The sequence below is a fragment of the Delphinapterus leucas genome, chromosome 11 (genome assembly GCF_059928025.1).
Source record: "Delphinapterus leucas isolate spDelLeu-1000000601 "Yukka" chromosome 11, BTC_Dleu_Yukka2, whole genome shotgun sequence".
NCBI classification, from domain to species: Eukaryota; Metazoa; Chordata; class Mammalia; order Artiodactyla; family Monodontidae; genus Delphinapterus; species Delphinapterus leucas.
In genome coordinates this window covers 5,930,122-5,950,037 of record NC_143139.1, presented here as the reverse complement: position 1 = coordinate 5,950,037, position 19,916 = coordinate 5,930,122, and the positions used below count along the sequence as shown (strand labels likewise).

At 45.8% G+C, this 19,916-nt stretch overlaps 1 protein-coding gene across 8 annotated transcripts in view; it reads left to right on the top strand.

The window, feature by feature from the left end:
• The window catches only part of ANO2 (anoctamin 2), a 336,711-nt gene that overhangs the window by 293,968 nt on the left and 22,827 nt on the right, over positions 1-19,916 (top strand). For all 8 annotated transcript variants that reach the window (XM_089920173.1, XM_089920168.1, XM_089920169.1 and 5 more), the window contains one exon: positions 5,030-5,175. In XM_089920173.1, coding sequence (XP_089776299.1) covers positions 5,030-5,175 — 146 coding nt within the window. The remainder of the gene's footprint in view (positions 1-5,029; positions 5,176-19,916) is intronic.

The following is a 19,916-nucleotide window of genomic DNA, read 5'->3' as shown; positions in this document are numbered from 1 at the left end:
ACTTTGGCTGTTGCACAAATAATTCCCTCTGCCTAGAACACACAGCTTCCCCTTCCACAGCTCTCTCTCACTTTCCCATGCTGCTTCTATCACCTTTCATCCTTTGGTTGGGTTACACAGCTTTTTCCCAGGGAAACCTTGCAGGTTAGGTTGTCCATGATTCCCTAAATCTCTCCCTTTATAATACTCATTATACCATATTGGTGACACTTGTTTAAGTGTCCACTTTCCCAGCTTAATTACTTCATTAAACACATCAGATGTCTTTTATTTCTTATTTAGTTTTTGGGTTTTGCTTTATCATTTTTAAAAATTGAAATATAGTTGATTTACAATATTGTGTTAGTTTCAGGTGTACAGCAAAGTGATTCAGCCATATATATGTATATATTCTTTTTCAGTTTATTTTTCATTATACGTTACTATAAGATATTGAATATAGTTCCCTGTGTTATACAGTAAATCCTTATTGTTTATCTATTTTATGTATAATGGTTTGTATCTGTTAATCCCAAACTCCTAATTTATCCCTCCCCTGTCCCTTTTCCTTTTGGTAATCATAAGTTTGTTTTCTATGTCTGTGAGTCTGTTTCTGTTTTGTGTAGAGATTCATTAGTATTATTTTTTAGATTCCACATATGTGATACCATATTTGTCTTTCTCTGACTTACATCACTTAGTATGATAATCTCTAGGTCCATCCATGTTGCTGCCAATGGCAATATTTCATTCTTTTTAAACACATCAGATGTCTTATTGGTCACATTTATTTTTTCCTTGAGACCATCCTCTAGGAACCCTCCATTATCCTGTTTAGACCAGAAGTGTTTGTTCACTAAACCTTCCATACAGCTATCAATCCCTGTTAGGTCCAACACTTTTTTTTCTGGTGGATTCTTTGCCAGATTCCATACTGTTTTCTCTATTGCTTTATATCCTTGGTTGGTGAAATTCATCCTCCAGGAACTTCATGAGAGTGGAGGCATAGAAATATATCTTTTTTGAAAACTTGCATGTTTGAAAATGTCTTTATTCTGCCTTTGCACTCGTTGTATACTTCAGCTAGGTATAAAATCCTATGCTAAAAATCATTTGCCTTCTCATTGTTAATACATTTCCCTGGAGTTTTCTATTGTAAAGGGCTGATGTTGAGAATTCTAATATCCTTTTGCTTATAATTTTTAGAGAATCTATCTTTGTCCTTCTGGACCTGGAAGCTGTTAGCATCCTTTTCCTTCTTCTTAGCGTTCTGAAACCTCAAGGTGATATGCTTTGGTGGAGATCCTTTTCTTTCTTTATTTTGGTGAGTAGGTCCTTACAATCAGAGAGTGCATGTCCTGGGACTTCCCTGGCGGTCCAGGGGTTAAGACTATGCACTTCCAATGCAGGGGGTGTGGGTTCGATCTGTAGTTGGGGAACTAAGATCCCGCATGCCATGTGGTGTGGCCAAAAAATTTTAAGAAAGCGCATGTCCTTCACCTCTGGGACATTTTCTTATATTTCTCTTGTAGCTTCTTCCCCACCATTTTCTCTGTCTTCTCTCTCTGTGTAAATGTTGAAGTTCATAGACTGATTAATTTTCTTCTCTTTTCTTTCCTCTTGCCCATATATTTGTCTTTAGTTCTATTTTCTTTTTTCCCTAAGAGGTTATTGATTTTTAACTTCCTATCATTTTATTGGATTTATGTCAGATCCAGAGTTTCCCTGGTTCATTTTCTTCTCTGAATAAACTTTTTGCTCCTGTTGGTGTTGGGAAGTGGTGGTCACTTGGGCAATATGGGTGGACAGAGAGATTAGGGTCTGCTGTTCCTTTAATAGTGCCTTGACTAATCCCTACCTCCTGCCTTTGCTGATACCTGGTGCCTGCAATTCCTGAGCCTTTCTGAGATTTTTCAGCATGAGTTGGCTTGCTTTTCCCTTCCGTCTTCCACTGTAGGTACTTGGTATTCAGCCATCACAGCTTTGCTAACTCCTTCATTCACTGTTCATCTTCCAAGATGGTCATTAATATCTCTCATGCTCTACTGTAGTCATGACTATTTTCTTTAACCTTGTGGTTTCATACATTTTAAAATTCATTCACTATCATTTTGGTAGCATTTCAGAAGTGGACAGGGATATGTGCATGTGTTCAATTTTCCATGTCTACTTAAAACCATTTACTACTCTTTTTTTTTTTTTTTTTTTTTTTGCGGTACGTGGGCCTCTCACTGCTGTGGCCTCTCCTGTTGCGGAGCACAGGCTCCGGACGTGCAGGCTCAGCGGCCATGGCTCACGGGCCCAGCCGCTCTGCGGCATGTGGGATCCTCCCAGACTGGGGCACAAACCCGTGTCCCCTGCATTGGCAGGCAGACTCTCAACCACTGCGCCACCAGGGAAGCCCCATTTACTATTCTTTACTGAAGTTGTGGCCGAGTTTTCTGATTCCTGGTACTTGGCGGAAAAGTCTTAATTTGAGTTCTGGTTGTAGACCTTCCCTTCCTCCTTCCCTCTCTCCCTCCCTTCTTTTCCTTCCTTCTTTTCTTGTCTCTCTCTTCTTTATGTTTTTTCTTCATCCTGTCCTTCTGTCCTGACTCACAGACAGGGTCTCAGCCACTTCATACTATTTGGCTTCAGAATCTTCAGGCTCCATCTAGGCTTTTCTTAATTTCTTGTGATCACAGAATTGTTGCTTGCTATCTTACTATGAAATATTTTATTTTACTGTTGATTCTATGGGTCTCAACTCATTCTTTAGATCCTCCTGTGATGATGAGAATGCCAGTGATAAGGACGATATATTTATGGAGCTCTTGACACGTACCAAGCCCTAAATTAAGCATGTTACATAGATTATCTCCTTTAACTGACCCAATGGGCTAGTTAATATTTATTTTCTCATCTTATAGATAAGAAAACTAAAGCTTATGGAGTTTTTATAACTTGCCCAAGAAAATATAACTGGTGAGTTGTAAAACTAGGTTTTTAAAGAACGACTTCCTGACATCCAAGATCAGACTTTTACCCATACTGCAATACTATAGGCTTCTTGATGGCAAGTGCTATTAGACAAGGCACCGATCAAAACATTATTTTGAGCCATGGGATTCCCACTACTTGCCTGAACACTTTCTAACAATAGAATGAGATGCCTAATGATTTCGTGACTGCTCCTCTGGAAAGAGCTACACAGGGGTTGGATGGCCTTGTGTGAGGGTGTGTAGGGGGGGAGGATTCCTGCATTCGGATGGAGCATGGACTTTACAATCCCTTTAGTTTGTTTTTTTACACTAATGATAGTTAACATTTATTGAGCAGTTACCTTGTTCCAAACATGGTTGCTATTAAATTGCCTTTATATACCTTATCTCATTGAATTGATTCTAGGACCTGTCTTTTAGCATCATCTTCATTTAGTAAGGAGGAAACTGAGGCTAAAGAGATTATCTGACTTGCACAGGGTCACACACCAGGGAGTGAAGAGCTGAGATTTCAACTTATAATTTTCAGAAACTATAAGCTAAAGACCAGAACAATCAGAGATTTCCCCTGAATGAGTAATAGCCACAGCAAGTTCGAACAGAGGGGCGGCTGGAGACTCACATGGGAAGTAAAGGTGATCTTCTGCTTCCCATCCGCTCGGTTCCCCTTCTCTTTTTGGTTCTTGCTCTCATGAATTCCGTGTGTCAATCCCAAGTCTCCTTCATGGAGACCTTGACCATGAATTGTGGAGGAAAAGAAACCTGGGCCAGAGCCAGAAGACCTGGGCCCTTATGCCAGGCTTTGGACTGCAAGCAACCCCTAGCCACTCTGAGTCTCAGCCCTCCCAGCTGTAAAATGGTTAATAACAACCTTAAATTATAGGCACAATCCCTTTAAACATTTCAGGTTTATGCTTCTGACTGTTCTGCTGTGGTTTTCCTTCCACAGTCTCCTAGAATCTTCCTCTTAGACCAATCAGCAGAACTGGGACCTCGCTCCTTATCCTCATTTCATTCTCTGTGTATTGTGTATCAGTGGGAGGGATGAAAAGATCGTACCTTCAGGCATTTAATTAATCTTAGCATTTAATATTAAAAATAATAATAGCTAGCATCTGTTGAATGCTTACTATGTCCAGATATTGTGCTAAGGATGGTATAAACACCGTTTCACTTCATCCTCATACCAATCCCAAGAGGCTGGGCCATTATTATCTTGTTCTCATTCTAGACCAAAAATGTCCTGAATGTGGTTGACTTAGTCTACTCAGGCTGCCATAACTAATACCATAGACTGGGGGGCTTAAACAACAGAAATGTGTTTTCTCACAGTTCTGGAGGCTGGAAAATCCAAGGTAAGGACTGGCAGGGTTTGGTTTCTAGTGGGGGCCTTCTTCCTGGCTTTCAGATGACTGTGACCTCACACGGTGGAGAGAGATTGCTTTCTCTTCCTTTTCTTACAAGGCGAACAATCCTTTGGGTTAGGACCCACCTTTATCACCCCATTTAACCATAAGTACTTCCTAAAAGCCCTGTCTTCACATATGGTCACACTGGGGCTCTGAGTTTCAACATATGAATTTGGGGGGATACGATTCACCCCATAGCAATGGTGGACAACGTTTAGCTTGGCTTTAATGGACATATGCTATTCATGTTATTAACACATGAAAATGTTTGAGGTGGGAAGATGGCATCTTTCTGCTACTTTCTAAACACCCTCCCTTCCCCATGAAGAGGGTGGACAGATCACCCGTTAGAAAATAGGACTGTCTCAATGTTTGACAGGAAGGGCCAACACTCCTGTTGCCTATCAAACAGCAGGAAGAATTAAAAGTTTCTTCGGGTTTGAAGAAACTTGGTCCTTTGTGGGATGACCCTTTTATTATCCCGACAAAGGACCTCCTGGGATTGTCTTTAAGAGAAAAGTAGTCTCCTTAGTGTTCCTCTCTCTGTCCTTAGATGAGAGATGGCTCCAGTATCAAAACTTAGTTGTTTTTCTCCTTTCTGTCTGCAGAACTAACCCTCTCCTCCAGAGGCTTTTGGTGACGGATCCCTTTCTTTTCCAGGAAGCTAAAGAAACTATTTCGGAAGCTGAAAGGTGAGACAGAGCCTGGAGAAGCTGACTCCGCCTGTTCAAAGCATCCAGAGCAGTGGGATCTAGACTACAGCCTGGAACCATACACTGGACTGACGCCAGAGTACATGGAAATGAGTAAGATCCCATGGGCTTTCCTTCCACTGGGGGTGCGTTCAGATAAGGGGGTCAGGGGGAGGGTTAGGAAAATAACTGAGGCAGCCTCTGCTCGTTCCCGGGCTTCATGGTGACACAGTGTCGCCTTCAGTGCCACGTGGAAGTTGAGGAGGGTGTGGGCAGAAGGAGCCCTGGTCTGCGAACCGGCAGCATCTCATCACCAACTTGATACTCAAATGGTCCCCTCTTCTTTGGGGGCCCCCTGTCTTCATCTGTCAAATGACAGGTGTTGTCTCTCGGGTTCCTTCCCGTGGTTTCTACCATGAGAGGCAAATTGGGAAGTCTGATATTTAAGAATGCAATTTCCACTAAGAAAGAGGAAAGTGGTCCTCTGACACTTGGGACAAGGATACATAAATCTTGACGAGGAGAATATAGGAGAGTCCCTCACTCTGATAAGGTGGGGCTGGGGAAAATGTCATCTTTCCTCTAAAAATGGTGGGGATGTTTTGGGTAGGGGGTGAGAGGAAGATTTCTAGTTATAGTCTCTGATTGTTCTTGGATGAGGCCTAAGAGTAGGAGCGCGTGCAGCGCAGGCCGACAGAACACAGTCATTTCAGACGGGGTTCGGAAGCCACGTGTTCTCCATCGTGAGCAGTGCCCCAGCTTGGACCAGCTGCTTTCAAACACTTGGCTGCTTATTAATAATCCTGAGCTTTCACTGGGCTGAATATTTGAGTAGCCTGTTTCCAAGACTTGGAACTAATGAATTAAAAACATAGGACCGAGAGGGCAGACATATCACGTAAACATTGGCTCAATCTAGAGTGAATGGAGAAACATGAGTCAGATCCAACGAAAGAATCACTCAGGACTTCATATCATTGGACCCTCATTGTGTTTGCATAATGACTCCTGCCTTCTTTGGTTAATTCCTTTTAACAGGGGCTACTAATGCCTCTGTGTACCAGGTACCTCACTTGTTATTTCTAATGGATACTTATCCTCTGTCTTCATAAGAGAGAGAGAGAGAGAGAGAGAGAGAGAGAGAGTGTGTGTGTGTGTGTGTGTGTGTGTGTGTGTGTGTGTGTTAAGGGTAGAGGGATGGACAAGGTCTAGATGAGACGGCCAACAAAGTTTTGTTGTACTTCTGGGGTCTCTAAAATTCCAGGCAAAGCCTGAGCTTTGTCATCTGAATAAATGCCCCAGAGAAGAAACAATCATTATGTCTGCCACAGGAACAATAGACAAAGAAAATATCAAGACACAGTTTGTGTAAACACACAGCTCTCTGATGCTTTTTGCCTCTCGCTAAGGGCGACCTCTCATCCCTCTCCAACACTGAGCCCTATATTTACGCAGAGATGACCGCTCAGATTTCAGATGTCATTCTGCATCTGCCATCCTCTCAGAAAGAGATCGATGCCAGATTGAGACTTCCATTCGGGAAGGGGCTTACGCTAGAACCCCCATAGCTCTGTCTTTCAAAGTCCACCCTCCATCTCCAGCCCCTCCCCCCAACCACACAGTTATTTGTGTAGGTGTTAATGCCTGTCTGCCTGTCTGTACAGAGAGCTGGCTATTTCAAAGCTCCCTGTCTTGAGTGATTAAGAGCAGAGACCCTTGAGCCATACTCCCTGGGTTCAAATCCTGGCTCTATCACCAACTAGCTAGATAGCTTTGGGTAAATGGCTAACGCTAACCCTAGTCCTAAACCTAACTTCATGGAATTGTTGTATCAATGTATAATGAATTAATGTCTGTGAAGTGCGTAGAAGAGTGTATAGCACAAACAAAAGCTGTGTCAAGTGTTGCTGTTTCTCCTAATGGTCTTGAGGCCCCAGGAAGGCAGGGTATAGGAAAACATGCTGTACTTTGTCAGCCACTGTCACTAAACAGACACGCACTATGTCATGTTCAGACTCGGGCACTTACCAAGTAATGAGAAGACAGAGAAAACAAGAACTAGAAGACTTGGTGATTTTTGGAAGAAGTTCACCCCAAGATTGTAGAGAGTGAAATTCATTCCATAGATTAAACAAACAAGCAAACTACTTACAGGTTAAGAGGGAACAAAACAACCATAAAACAAAAAGGTTGAAAACAGAAGGAAGCATGTCTCCCAGAACTTTCCTTATTCAAGCCCAACTTTTGGTAGCATTTTGGTGCCATATCTTAGGCCCCTTTCGTTATTTTTAAATAACACATATTTTATTTTATTTTTAAATAAAAATATTCCTATTTATTTTAACATCTTTATTGGAGTATAATTGCTTTACAAGGGTGTGCTAGTTTCTGCTTTATAACAAAGTGAATCAGCTATACATATACATATACCCCCATATCTCTCCCTCTTGCGTCTCCCTCCCTCCCACCCTCCCTATCCCACCCCTCTAGGCGGTCACAAAGCACCGAGCTGATCTCCCTGTGCTATGCGGCTGCTTCCCACTAGCTATCTATTTTACATTTGGTAGCGTATATATGTCCATGCCACTCTCTCACTTTGTCCCAGCTTACCCTTCCTCCCCCTCTCCATGTCCTTAAGTCCATTCTCTAGTAGGTCTGCGTCTTTATTCCCATCCTGCCCCTAGGTTCTTCATGACCTTTTTTTTTTTTTTTTTTTAAGATTCCATATATATGTGTTAGCATATGGTATTTGTTTTTCTCTTTCTGACTTACTTCACTCTGTATGACAGTCTCTAGGTCCATCCACCTCACTACAAATAACTCAATTTCGTTTCTTTTTATGGCTGAGTAATATTCCATTGTATATATGTGCCACATCTTCTTTATCCATTCATCTGTCGATGGACGCTTAGGTTGCTTCCATGTCCTATTGTAAATAGAGCTGCAATGAACATTGTGGTACTGACTCTTTTTGAATTATGGTTTTCTTAGGGTATATGCCCAGTAGTGGGATTGCTGGGTCATATGGTAGTTTTGTTTTTAGTTTTTGAAGGAACCTCCATACTGTTCTCCATAGTGGCTGTATCAATTTACATTCCCACTAACAGTGCAGGAGGGTTCCCTTTTCTCCACACCCTCTCCAGCGTGTATTGTTTGTAGATTTTTTGATGATGGCCATTCTGACCGGTGTGAGATGATATCTCATTGTAGTTTTGATTTGCATTTCTCTAATGATTAGTGATGTTGAGCATTCTTTCATGTGTTTGTTGGCAATCTGTATATCTTCTTTGGTGAAATGTCTATTTAGGTCTTCTGCCCATTTTTGGATTGGGTTGTTTGTTTTTCTGGTATTGAGCTGCATGAGTTGCTTGTAAATTTTGGAGATTAATCCTTTGTCAGTTGCTTCATTTGCAAATATTTTCTCCCATTCTGAGGGTCGTCTTTACTTCTTGTTTATGGTTTCGTTTGCTGTGCAAAAGCTTTTAAGTTTCATTAGGTCCCGTTTGTTTATTTTTGTTTTTATTTCCATTTCTCTAGGAGGTGGGTCAAAAAGGATCTTGCTGTGATTTATGTCATAGAGTCTACTGCCTATGTTTTCCTCTAAGAGTAACACATATGTTAAACATTTAAATATTTTAAATATTTATGAGTTAAAAAATAAAGTTGTGATCATATGCACACATTTCTCTTTTTTCAGTTAGCCTTATATGAATAAATATTTCCAAATTGTCATATAATATTTAAAACAAACAGCTGCATAATAAATCAACCCTCTAATAAATGGATCATAGTTTATTTACCTATCTTCCAAGGAAGTGAATTGGAGGCTCAGTTTCCAATTTTTCCCCTATTTTCACAAATCCAGTATATATTATTTTCATGCATGTAATCTTTTCCACATTTGTAATTACTTCCTCAAGATATACTCCCCCAGATGTGATGGCTAGATCTAAAGGATGGCCATTGTATGGTTCTTGATTTGTTTTACCAAATTGCTTTCTGAAAGGACTAGACCAATTCCCTTCGCCATAGACCATGTACGAAATACTCTTCCAATGGGTACCAGTTATTTATTACCCTGAAGTCAAGTGGTAATGAAAGAATGGTCAGTGTGCATTCAGCTTGAGATTCCCAGCCCCCATGCCCACCTCATTCTACCTGTTGACGTGAATATTCCAGACTCATCCTTTAAGACTTAGCTTTTCACAGTGCTTCCTCTGTGAAGTCTTCCTAGCCCCATTCCTGCTGAGAGGAATCATTAACTGTTTGCTTTTCTGTCCCAGTGTTGCATTTGGTGCACACACTGATGGTGTATCTTACAGAATTACGGAAATAGCCGTTCTTCTGCAGACCCATCTAAAGAGCAGTGAGTGAGGCCCATGACTTTTCATGTTCCCCAGAACCCAGCACATTCCCTGGCACGTGACAGGCACTCAACATGTCTGATAAACAAAGACGAGTGAGGGAATGAATGCCTTTATTTATTAATGAGGGCAGGTTTCGTAACAGAGGTAAGTTTTTAATAATTTTAAGTGGAAAATGAAGGATCGTTTTCAAAGCAGGGCTTGGTTGATGGTGGATCAAGGATGTTCTAAAGAGGTTTCCAGGGCTTCCCTGGTGGCGCAGTGGTTGAGAGTCCGCCTGCCGATGCAGGGGACACGGGTTCGTGCCCTGGTCTGGGAAGATCCCACATGCCGCGGAACGGCTGGGCCCGTGAGCCATGGCCGCTGAGCCTGCGCGTCCGGAGCCTGTGCTCTGCAACGGGAGAGGCCACAACAGTGAGAGGCCCACGTATCACAAAAAAAAAAAAAAAAAAGAGATTTCCAGCTCCAGGTAGGAGATTGGTCTTGATCCACAAGGTCCCTTCTGATTCTGAGGGTCCACTTATTAATAATCTGAGTAAGGGAGAGCATTCCAAGGCAGAGGACTGGCAAGTCCAAAGAGTCTCATGGCCGTGAGTAGCTGCTGACAAAGCAAATGATGGTTTTGGGGTAGGGAGGGAACAGAGAAAGACCAGGGATTATTGGAGAACTCTAAGGAAGATCTGACAAGTTTGCATTTTGCATCAGGCCATAGGGAGCAGGTGTAAAATCGTGGTCAGTGCTGTGACTATGTATGAACTCTGTTTCTCTTGAGGAAGATGGGCAGCTAGTGCAGGGGGGGAATGGAGAGGGAATGAGGAAGCACAGGTGGACACCTTCATTTGTTCATTCATTCTTTCATTCATGAAATATTTATAAGGCACCCAGAGGGAGGAACAAGTTTAGAGGCCAGGACAGTCTCTCCAACAATTCAGGTTGATATTGATTCAGCCTTGTCTGGGGGGAGGAAGCCTGGACCACACATGGGCTTTCCATGCTGGGTTCCACAGAAACTCACAGAGCCCTTTAGGCCATTTTGCTAAGTTATCAGTCATTTTAGAGACATGACTATTTTATTTTATATTTTCTATAAGTGCAAGGACAATGTTTCTTTTTTTCAAAAACATTTATTTATGTATTTATTTAGGCTGCTCCGGGTCTTAGTTGCAGAATGTGGGATCTTTAGTTGCGGCGTGCAAACTCTTAGTTGCAGCACACATGCAGGATCTAGTTCCCTGACCAGGGATCGAACCCGGTCCCCCTGCATTGGCAGCATGGAGTCTTACCCACTGGACTGCCAGGGAGGTCCGAGGACAATGTTTCTGAGTTAGATGTCTTTCATCCCTAATATCTCTGGATTACCCTCTTCACCCTTTCAGGGAGTATTTGATCCCATGTACGATCAAAGACGAGGCCGCAGAATAAACTTTACCAAACGATGACTTCATCTAGCAGTGTAGGCTAAGTGTGGTTAAGGGTGGGCTCCTCTGGGGTCAACTGCCAGGCTTCCTGTCCTACATGCCTTGATGCTTCAGGTCAGCCAGGCCAGGTTTCCTCACCTGAAAAGTGGCATCCTTTGATGAAAATAGCACCTACCTTGTAGGATGCTTCTGAAAACCAGGAGATGAATCTGGGGTAGTTAAAACACTTGGTCTGGACACTCTCTCGGTGACAGTCAGCTGCCATTGTTAGTGTCAAGTGTCTGGTTTCTTTCTCTTTAATCTAGGAATTGACTAAAAACAGTCTGAAGCCCCTGCATGTAGTGAGCCCTGGAGCTTCCTCCCATCCCATCAGGCAGTAGGATCAGACAGTAATGTTTAAAGACTGAGGGTACGAGATTCCAAGGCAGTTCTAAGAATCACACCCAGAAGCCTGAGATATAAACATTCCGAGATACTTGTCCCTCCAGAGAACACAAAGGTCTTAGGGCTCTGCTTGTCAAGTCTGGCGTCTCAGATGGGCTCTTTTTGTCATCTGTTTATCTCAAACCCACAAATGTTTGTTCCTCTAGTCATCCAAAAAATAATCACTATTGTCTTCCTGACTCCGGAATTCAATTATCCCTCTTAGAGCCTCCTCTGGTTTCTTAAATGCAGCCCAAGCTTTGAGGCCCTCAGGCCATTCATGTGGATGAGGAGATGAATTTCTTCTTGTCATTGACATTGTCATTATAGGGGGTCTCATTTTTCTCAGTCATGAGCTTACAGTCCTGTCAAACCCTGAATAGAAAAAGGAGGTGCACTGGCGGTTGCACATTTCCTTGTTTATTAGGAGTAAAGGTCAGATTGTTATTTTGAAGGGGCAAGAGCTGTCAGTCTCCCCTGCTCTCTGGATATGCCCACCAAGACATGTAAGAATGACCTCGCTGATGGAAACGCATGGGCAGGTTCCCCCCAGAGACCAGGGCATCTACACCGTTGCAGCTGCATCCAAGTTGTCTCACCAAGTTGCAAATTTGAACTTCAGCATTCGGGAGACGCATCCATGAATTGGTGTAGACCCCGATTTCTCTTCCGTGACTCCTTTCTGACTTTGCATCACATCTAGCTGGGGAGAGGCCTGCTCCGGAAGATCCAGACTCTATTTTATCCACGGCTCCTTACCTCACTGGCTTTGCCTTGTCGACTGAAAAAGAAATTGCACCACCTAAGAGTTGAGAATTACGTTTTATTCGGCAGGCATGCGGAGGACTTTTAAGCCTGGGAGACTTGCAAAAAACAAGAAAACAAACAAAAAAAACAGGTAGTTGGAGCATCAAAAGATTACTGTTAATTAAGGAAAAACCAGACCTCTCAGGTTAATGAATTTAGCGCTTTGCTCAGTACTGTACAGGAAGATACAGGAGTCTGGGCTCACTGAAATCATTCCTTTGATACGCACCTCAGCTATCTGGGGCCAGTATCCTGGTTTTTTCCCCCATCCTGAATCCCCTCAGGGTGCACAGTATGGGGACTGAAGTGGCTGATGGCTTGATGGCCCCAGCATCCTTTGTTTACCGATATGACAGGGTGGCTTTCTTGGTCTACAGTCTCTACGAAGAATTTTGGATTTCCATGTAAGTCCTCACCCTTCCTCCTTTGAATGACTGCAAATGCGTCCTAACTGCTTCTTTCTCCACTCCCTCTTTGCCTTTTCCTTCCCAGCTTTTAAAATAGCTTTTCTAAAAGGCAATCCAGAACGTATTATGTTTCCTACTTAGAATCCTTCAACGTTGGTTACTGACGTCCTTTCAGATGAAGTTCAGACCCGCTAGGCGCAGCATCTGAGGACACCCACGTGTGCGCATCTGGTGGGTCTAAACCTCCGTGTTGGCCTGTTTGCTGCAAGTTCTTGCTGAGCTGTTCGGGCTCAAACACATCTCCTAGAATCGTTGTTCAGTTCTCCCATCCTCAGTTCTTCTCTTCTCCTGTACCTGCTTTGGCACAGGAGGAAATGGCAGTGCTCTGGGGCAGACACTGAGTCTCACTCCTGTCTGGCTGCAACACTCAGCCCTGCTCCTGGAACATAGTAAGGGCTCAATAAACTATTTCTTGAAGGAATGGCCCTCCCACTCCCTTTCCTTCCGTGGCAGAGAAACTGAGGCCTCCTTGCTCTTTATCCCGTGGTATCTGGGCCGGCCTCCCATTTCGTGGTGGTCATATTTATTATTATTATTCTGGCCACGCTGCACGGCATGTGGGATCTTAGTTCCCGACCAGAGTTGAACCCGCGCCCCCTGCAGTGGAAGCGCAGAGTATTAACTACTGGACCACCAGAGAAGTCCTTTTTATTATTTTGTATATGCAGCAATTTTCATCTCCCAAGACCAAAGCGAGACACATTTATCATCAGAGTTTCCCTCCAAGAAAAGTCACTTCTGGTTTTCATTTGCTCCTTGGCCTTCAGGGATCCAGTCACTGATCCCTGTGGAAGTGGGCAGAGGGCAGGGTTCTCCCCCAGACTTGGACTGAAACTCAACCCAGTTTCACATCCTGGCCCCTGCAGCGCCCCTCCCCTCCACGCCGGGGGCAATACTGTGTCAGGCCCCGAGCAGGCACTCGGGGCACAGAGGCAACGAAGGGGGCCGGGCCCTCCGGGACCTCGGGGTCTAGAGGCAGAGTGAGATGGGCCAGCGGTTACAGGAAAGGGCCTCCTTGTCACAGAACAAATGCAGCCCCCTCTGCTTGCTTCGGAGAGGCTGGGGGTCTCTGGCTCCCTTGTGCCTTAGCAGAGGTGTGTGACCGAGGACTGTCCGTTCTCCTCTGCCCCCAGCCTGTGACTGCTCACTCACCGAGCTTCCTTGGGTTCTCCAGAAAGTTCCGACAGAGGCAGGGCAGACTCTGCACTGAGAACAAGACTCTTCCAGCTGCCACCTCAGGCTTGTTTTCTTAAATTTATTTATTTATTTATTTAGGGCTGTGTTGGGTCTTCATCTCTGCGCGAGGGCTTTCTCCAGTTGCGGCGCGCGGGGGCCACTCTTCATCGCGGTGCACGGGCCTCTCACTACCGCGACCTCTCTCGTTGCGGAGCACAGGCTCCAGATGTGCAGGCTCAACAATTGTGGCCCACGGGCCCAGTTGCTCCGCGGCATGTGGGATCCTCCCAGACCAGTGCGCGAACCCTCGTCCCCTGCACTGGCAGGCAGACTCCCAACCACTGCGCCACCAGGGAAGCCCCCTCAGGCTTGTTCTGAGACTTCAGATGAGGCCAGGAAGAGACTGCATCTCGGGGAAAACACTTCTCAGCCCGTCGGCTCAGAGACTTGGTTCCGTGACTCTTTTCCGGGTTCTCCACCACATTTATGGTCTCACCGCCCTCCAGGCCCCTGGCTCAGAAGCCAAGACATCACTGTTCCTTCGCTGCTGTCGGCACACCTCCCCTCCGGCAGGGCTGGTCTTCCTCTGGAGTGTTTCTGGAAGTCGCTCCTTCCTGTTCCTTCGCTGCTGTCTCCACACCTCCCCTCTGGCTGGGCTGGTCTTCCTCTGGAGTGTTTCTGGAAGTCGCTCCTTCCATTCCCTTCAGCCTCTTCGCCTCCTACCCTGGTGCTTTCCCTGCCACGCCCTCACAACCGCCAGCATCCGCCTACAGCCTTCTGATTCTTTTGCTCCAGTGGGGTTGGTCTTATCATCCACTGTTCAGAAGCCTCTAGCGTCCCCACATCCTGAGCAAGGCCCTGGTGAGGCAGCTTTTCAGTTATTCGCCCTGAGATTCTTTTACGCGTCCTGAGTGCCGCCACAGTGAGCCCACCAACTGCTCCTCACCTACAGCCCACACGTCGCCCTGTTTCTGCCTGACCGTGTCTGTGCCCCTTGCCCTGGCACTCCCTGTGTCTTCTCACCCCCGTGGACAAAACTGGTTCTGTGGCACCTCCTCCTCAAAGGGTCCCTTCCCTCCCCTCCCCTCGCCCCACCCCCTTCCACAGTATTTTAGTCCCCCTCCCTCACAGGGATTCAGACAAGCCGCCTCCCAAGACAGCCATGCCCCACTGGAAGCTAATTTCAGGGCCTTGCATGGGCCCGGAAAACATTGGAGAAGTCTGCAAAGGGGTGACTGAATAAACGAGGGTATCCTTTATCTAGCTTTGCCCTATCCGGGCAGAAACAATCTTAACTCCTAGTAGTGCTGGCGTCAACTCTCATAACAGGCTGACAATCCCGCGAGTGGATTATGGCGGTTATCCTTCTTTCTCTTTCTCGCCACCGCCTCCTTCCATGCCCCCTGTCCCCCTCCCCTTCGCGGCTGCCTTCTCCCCTCCCCCACCCCAGGCCTATTATGAGCTCCTTTCCAGGGGCTAAGCCAGGGAAACAGGAGAAGGAGTAATGTGACCCCGTCCACGTCCATGCTGCTCACAGGTAGCGCGCTGCGAAAGAGCTTGGTGGGAGAGAAGACAGAAGTCCAGACGTCAGAACCTTGCTGGAGGCAATAGTTTCTTCATCCCCCTGGATGCCTAAGGCTCCTCAACGGCAATCATACCATGACTTCCCATTTCTCTGCACCCCTGTCTTCAAAGCCCCTGGGATCTTCAGATGACCCCTGTAGGGTAAAGGGAGCAGTATCTCTCCTTCCCGCCTTCCCAGGGCTTCAGGGGTCTTGGATGTGAATCTGGCTCTGCCTGTATCCAGCAGGGCGACTTTGGACACGTCACAACATCTTTCTGGACCTCGTTTCCTCCTCAGTATCATAGGGAGTTAGACCAGGTGATGAGTTTTTCCTTGCAGAGGTGCAACCCACTGGCTTGTGGTCTTAACCAGTTGTGTAATGTGTCACCAGTAATGTGCTGCTACTACTGCTAATATATTTCAAAAAGCATAAGGTAAAACAGGGTCAGTGTCACCCTCACCTTCGCACATTTCTAGATTAGTTTTGAGTGCGAGAGCAGGGAGGTGTCTGCAGGGACAAGACCTCACTACCCCAGTAGAAGCAAGTGGTGCGTAGAATCGTCATTCATCGAGTGTCCTGATAAGAATTAAGACTTTCAAGCCAGGTCACCCCCAGGGTCCCTAACCTGGGCCAGATCACCTCCAGGGTCCCTTTCCTGGACTAGGTAACCCCCAGGGTCCCTTACCTGGGCCAGATTACCCCCAGGGTCCCTTCCAGTGCTGACATCCTAGTTCATACATACCAGCTCGACAGTGCATCTCAAAACCAGGAGGCCCAGGGTGTGATACAAGTTGCTTCAGGTCACCCCGAAGACCCATTAGTGGAACTGAGACTAGAGTCTTTTGCAGACCATTCCACAGGAGAATCCCATCAGGACCAATAGGAACTTGGACTTCAGTGGAGGCATGGGGCAGAGTGAGGTTTCCTCTTTCTGTCCCAATGGGATAGACCTCCCCAGGCCCAGAAAGGCCCTTGTCTTGGGCTTTAACAAAAATGAGAGCAGTGAAACCAAAGCTGCCCACTCCCTCTGGTGTGCCTGACACGGTGATCCCTGGCCCTGCTCTCAGCTGTCAGCTTCCTTCCCCATGATCCCCAGGACCACCCATGCTGACAGGAAGTGCACTGAGCCCACTGGGGTCTGTCGGTTGTAATGGTGAGGCAGGTCATCAGAAGAGGGAGGGGGCAGGGAGAAATGTATTATATTTACGTTTTTCTAAATTGAGCTGGAACTGGAGCACAGCAGGCCTGGGGGGAGGGGCCACGAGGCGGAGGGGAGGCTGGGAGTCGGCCTGAGGAGGGGGCGGTGGTGGTGGGGAGCCCCGTATGGGCAGGATGGGTGGTGGGGCTGGGCTGACCCCAGACAAAGAGAAACCGAGAGGGAGAGGGAGGGATTAGGCTGCAAAAACCTGGGAGGGGAGCAGTCAGCTTTCGAGGGAATCTCCAATGTCAAACCCTTTTCCTGAAGAGCTTACTAAGGACTTCAAGGGTAATCCCCCTTCCCTGGCTCCGAGCGGAGGGAAGAATGCTGGCCCAGGAGCAGCCATGACATTTATCATCACTGTCGCCCACCTCAGAGCGGGCTTCAAGCTCCTTCGCCACAGACGCCTCACAGCCCAGTTGCGGAGTTTTCCTCAAGGCCTGACGAGAGGAATTTCTTTAGTTGCTTTAAGAGCTGCGAGCTGAGGCCTCCGGACACTCACAGCCTTTGACTTCTACAGAGTGGAATTTGGCATAAAAACGTAGGCCGGAATTTAATCCTCTAAGAGGAGTTTGGTGACTAGTCCCAAAAGACTCTCTTGGTAAAGTTTTATCACCATTTTATCAAATAAATAAGTGATACAATTGAGGGCCAACAACTTAGCTTCCTGTTTTTCACTAAATTGTGATGGGAGCTTCTTGTGTCTTATTCACAACACCTGACCACAGGGCCTGGCATACAGTAGGTGCTCAATAAAAGCTTGAAGATGAAGGAAGAAGAATAAAGAATGAAAGAGGTGATCCTGTAGCGAGGACCTTGAAGACAAAGTGATAATTAGATACTACAGATATCACCATTTTCAAAGCTCTCCAGACACCCTGATGTATTGATATAGCTGGGACAGTCTGTCTCCTCCCCCTCCCCCCAGGGGCCAAGGTTCCTTATTTTGAGGTGCTTTTAATTAAGGGATGCTATCCCGCTAAGGGCAGGTCTCGTTCAGCAATACAAATGGATGGACTTGTAAAATTATCTGGGTAGGTCAGGCAAAATACCCCTTGTAATAGTCAACTCCTAGTATGATCATGCTTTATAACAAATATCCCAAAGTCTCAGTGACTTGCAAATGAGCCAGAGAATAAAGAACAACAGAAAGAGCTGGCTACAGGCATCACTGAGTAGCCTACCATGGAAATGGTCAAGTAAACGTGGTCACTTATTAAATAAAGAGTAGAAGAGATTGAGGCTCCAGAGAGAGTGATGACAGGTGACACCCAAGATTCCTTCCAGCTCTCATATTCTTTAGTCGTGGACAGTAGGGACCACACTGGGTAATTTCCAAGTTTCCAAAAGAGACTGATGTAGAAAACCAGTCCCAAGGCTGCCTTAGCTGTAAGTGATGAAACTTTCCAGAATATCTGTACAGCATCAGTGCTGAAGCCTCTGCATTCTGTCGCACGACTCCAAATGTGTGCGTTACAAAGGCAATGGCTCAAAGAACCAGGAAATTCCTTTCCCTGAGCCATCCTGTTTATACAAACTGAGTCATCCCACTGGATAATCAGGCACCTGCCGTCTTCTCCAAATGCCATTTAAACACAATTCAGGCAGCATCTAGGGTCTTGTTATGGTATTTCTGGGGAGGAGGGTGAGTTGCAGGTCAAGTCTCTCCTTTTCTTTTGACGCACACATTGCTTGTCATTGTCTGTGCTAGGAGCCCCTTTCCCCATGAAGACTTAAGAGAAAAGGCAAGAGTGTACTTAGATACCATGCCTGGAAGGCTCCTGACGTAGAGGAGATGCCCAGTCAGTGCTCGAGGAATTCCTGAGTGAGTGAGTGAGTGAATGAACTGAGGCAGTATTTTAGGTTAAAATACTGAGAACTCTCGCTTTTTCCCATTTCTCTTGTTGCTCTGTCAACCAGGAAGCTCAGAGTGAACTTTGTTGCTCAACCACAGCCCAGTTGTGGGTCCTTAGAGTTTGCATATTTGTGTCTCCCTCGTTTCTCTGTTCTTTATTTCCTTTTTTCTAAAACACCATAAACTTACTTATGTGTTCCTTTCATTGACTTTGCCCCAGCCCTTTGGGAAGAGGTAAGGGCAAACAAAGGTCCTCAGGGATTTGTTGCTCGGGAACTTCTCTTCAGGCTTGACTGTTTTCATTGCTTTTCCACCTCACTGACTGCATTACCCCAGCCCAGATGGGTAAATGGGAGGATGGATGGATGGATGGATGAGAGGAAGGACGCGTGGGTAACTGGCCCTCACATCCCATTTTGCAGGTGGAAAAAGTAAACAGGAGTGAGTAAGCCAGGCCATTCATTTGTTCACTCAGTAAACATTGGCTGGAAATTCACCAGGTGGTTCTCTGAAAATCAGAAACGAATCAGTAGAGCTCGCAAACTCAGTTCTCTCTACTTCTAAGAAACTGATGTAAGATTTTTGAGGTGCCACGAATGCAGGGCAGACAGGAGCGATGGCACAGAAAACATCAGGTTCAGCTGCAGTGTGCCCCCTGCAGAAGACACATGTACGTGCATGAAGACACTCTGGGGAGGTAAAATACCTGTACAGATCGGTGGGGATGCTGGTATCAATAAAAGTTCATTCTCTGACAAAAAGAGATCAGATCAGAGAAGATGCAATAAAGGAAACCTAAGATGTGTGGGAGTAACTAGGCAGGGGGAAGGGATGCTGTTGCCTTAGGGTTGCATATTTACATTTTGGTGCAGTGAAAGGACCTTGCACTCCGTTGGCATCAGAAACTATCTTTGTTCCGGAGCTTCATTGATTTCTAGGTGTGTGGCCCTGAGAAGATTATTTCACCTCTCTGAGGCTGTTTTCTCACTTGTACAATGGAGATAATAATCCTTGACACTGAAGATTACTTTATGAACCAGAGAGCACGCTGCCTGCACATGGTAGGTGTTTAGGAATTGTTGGTTGAAGCTTCATGACCTCTGAGGGTTTGGAGTTTTGCTCAGAGGAGATAGAACAGGAGCAATGGGCACATTTTTGCAGAAGACCATAGTCTCCAGGCCTTTTAGCTCCCTGTGGCTGAGAACCATGTTCTTCTGCCTTTCTCTGTGGCCATCAGCGGGGTTCATGTCTGCAGACTCCCACGACCCTAAGCTCTGTTCCCAAGGCAGCGAAGAGGGCTGCTTATGGACTGGTCTCTATCCTACTATCAACCTAAAATCAGCTGTTATAAATAGACTCTGAGTTCTTGAGTAGTGGGACTCTCAGAAAGTCATTGTTCCTCCCTCCTTCAGCTGAAGGAGTTAATATTTCACAGTTCACATGGGATTGAGGAAAGGTGGGGACCCAGTCTCCCTTAATCACAAAGAAATGGAGAAAATGTGGCTTGCTGATCTGTCCTGGTGCTGTGATGACTTGTAGGCAGTAAATGCTTAATACTCAAGCCGTGACTTCAAGGCGAGTC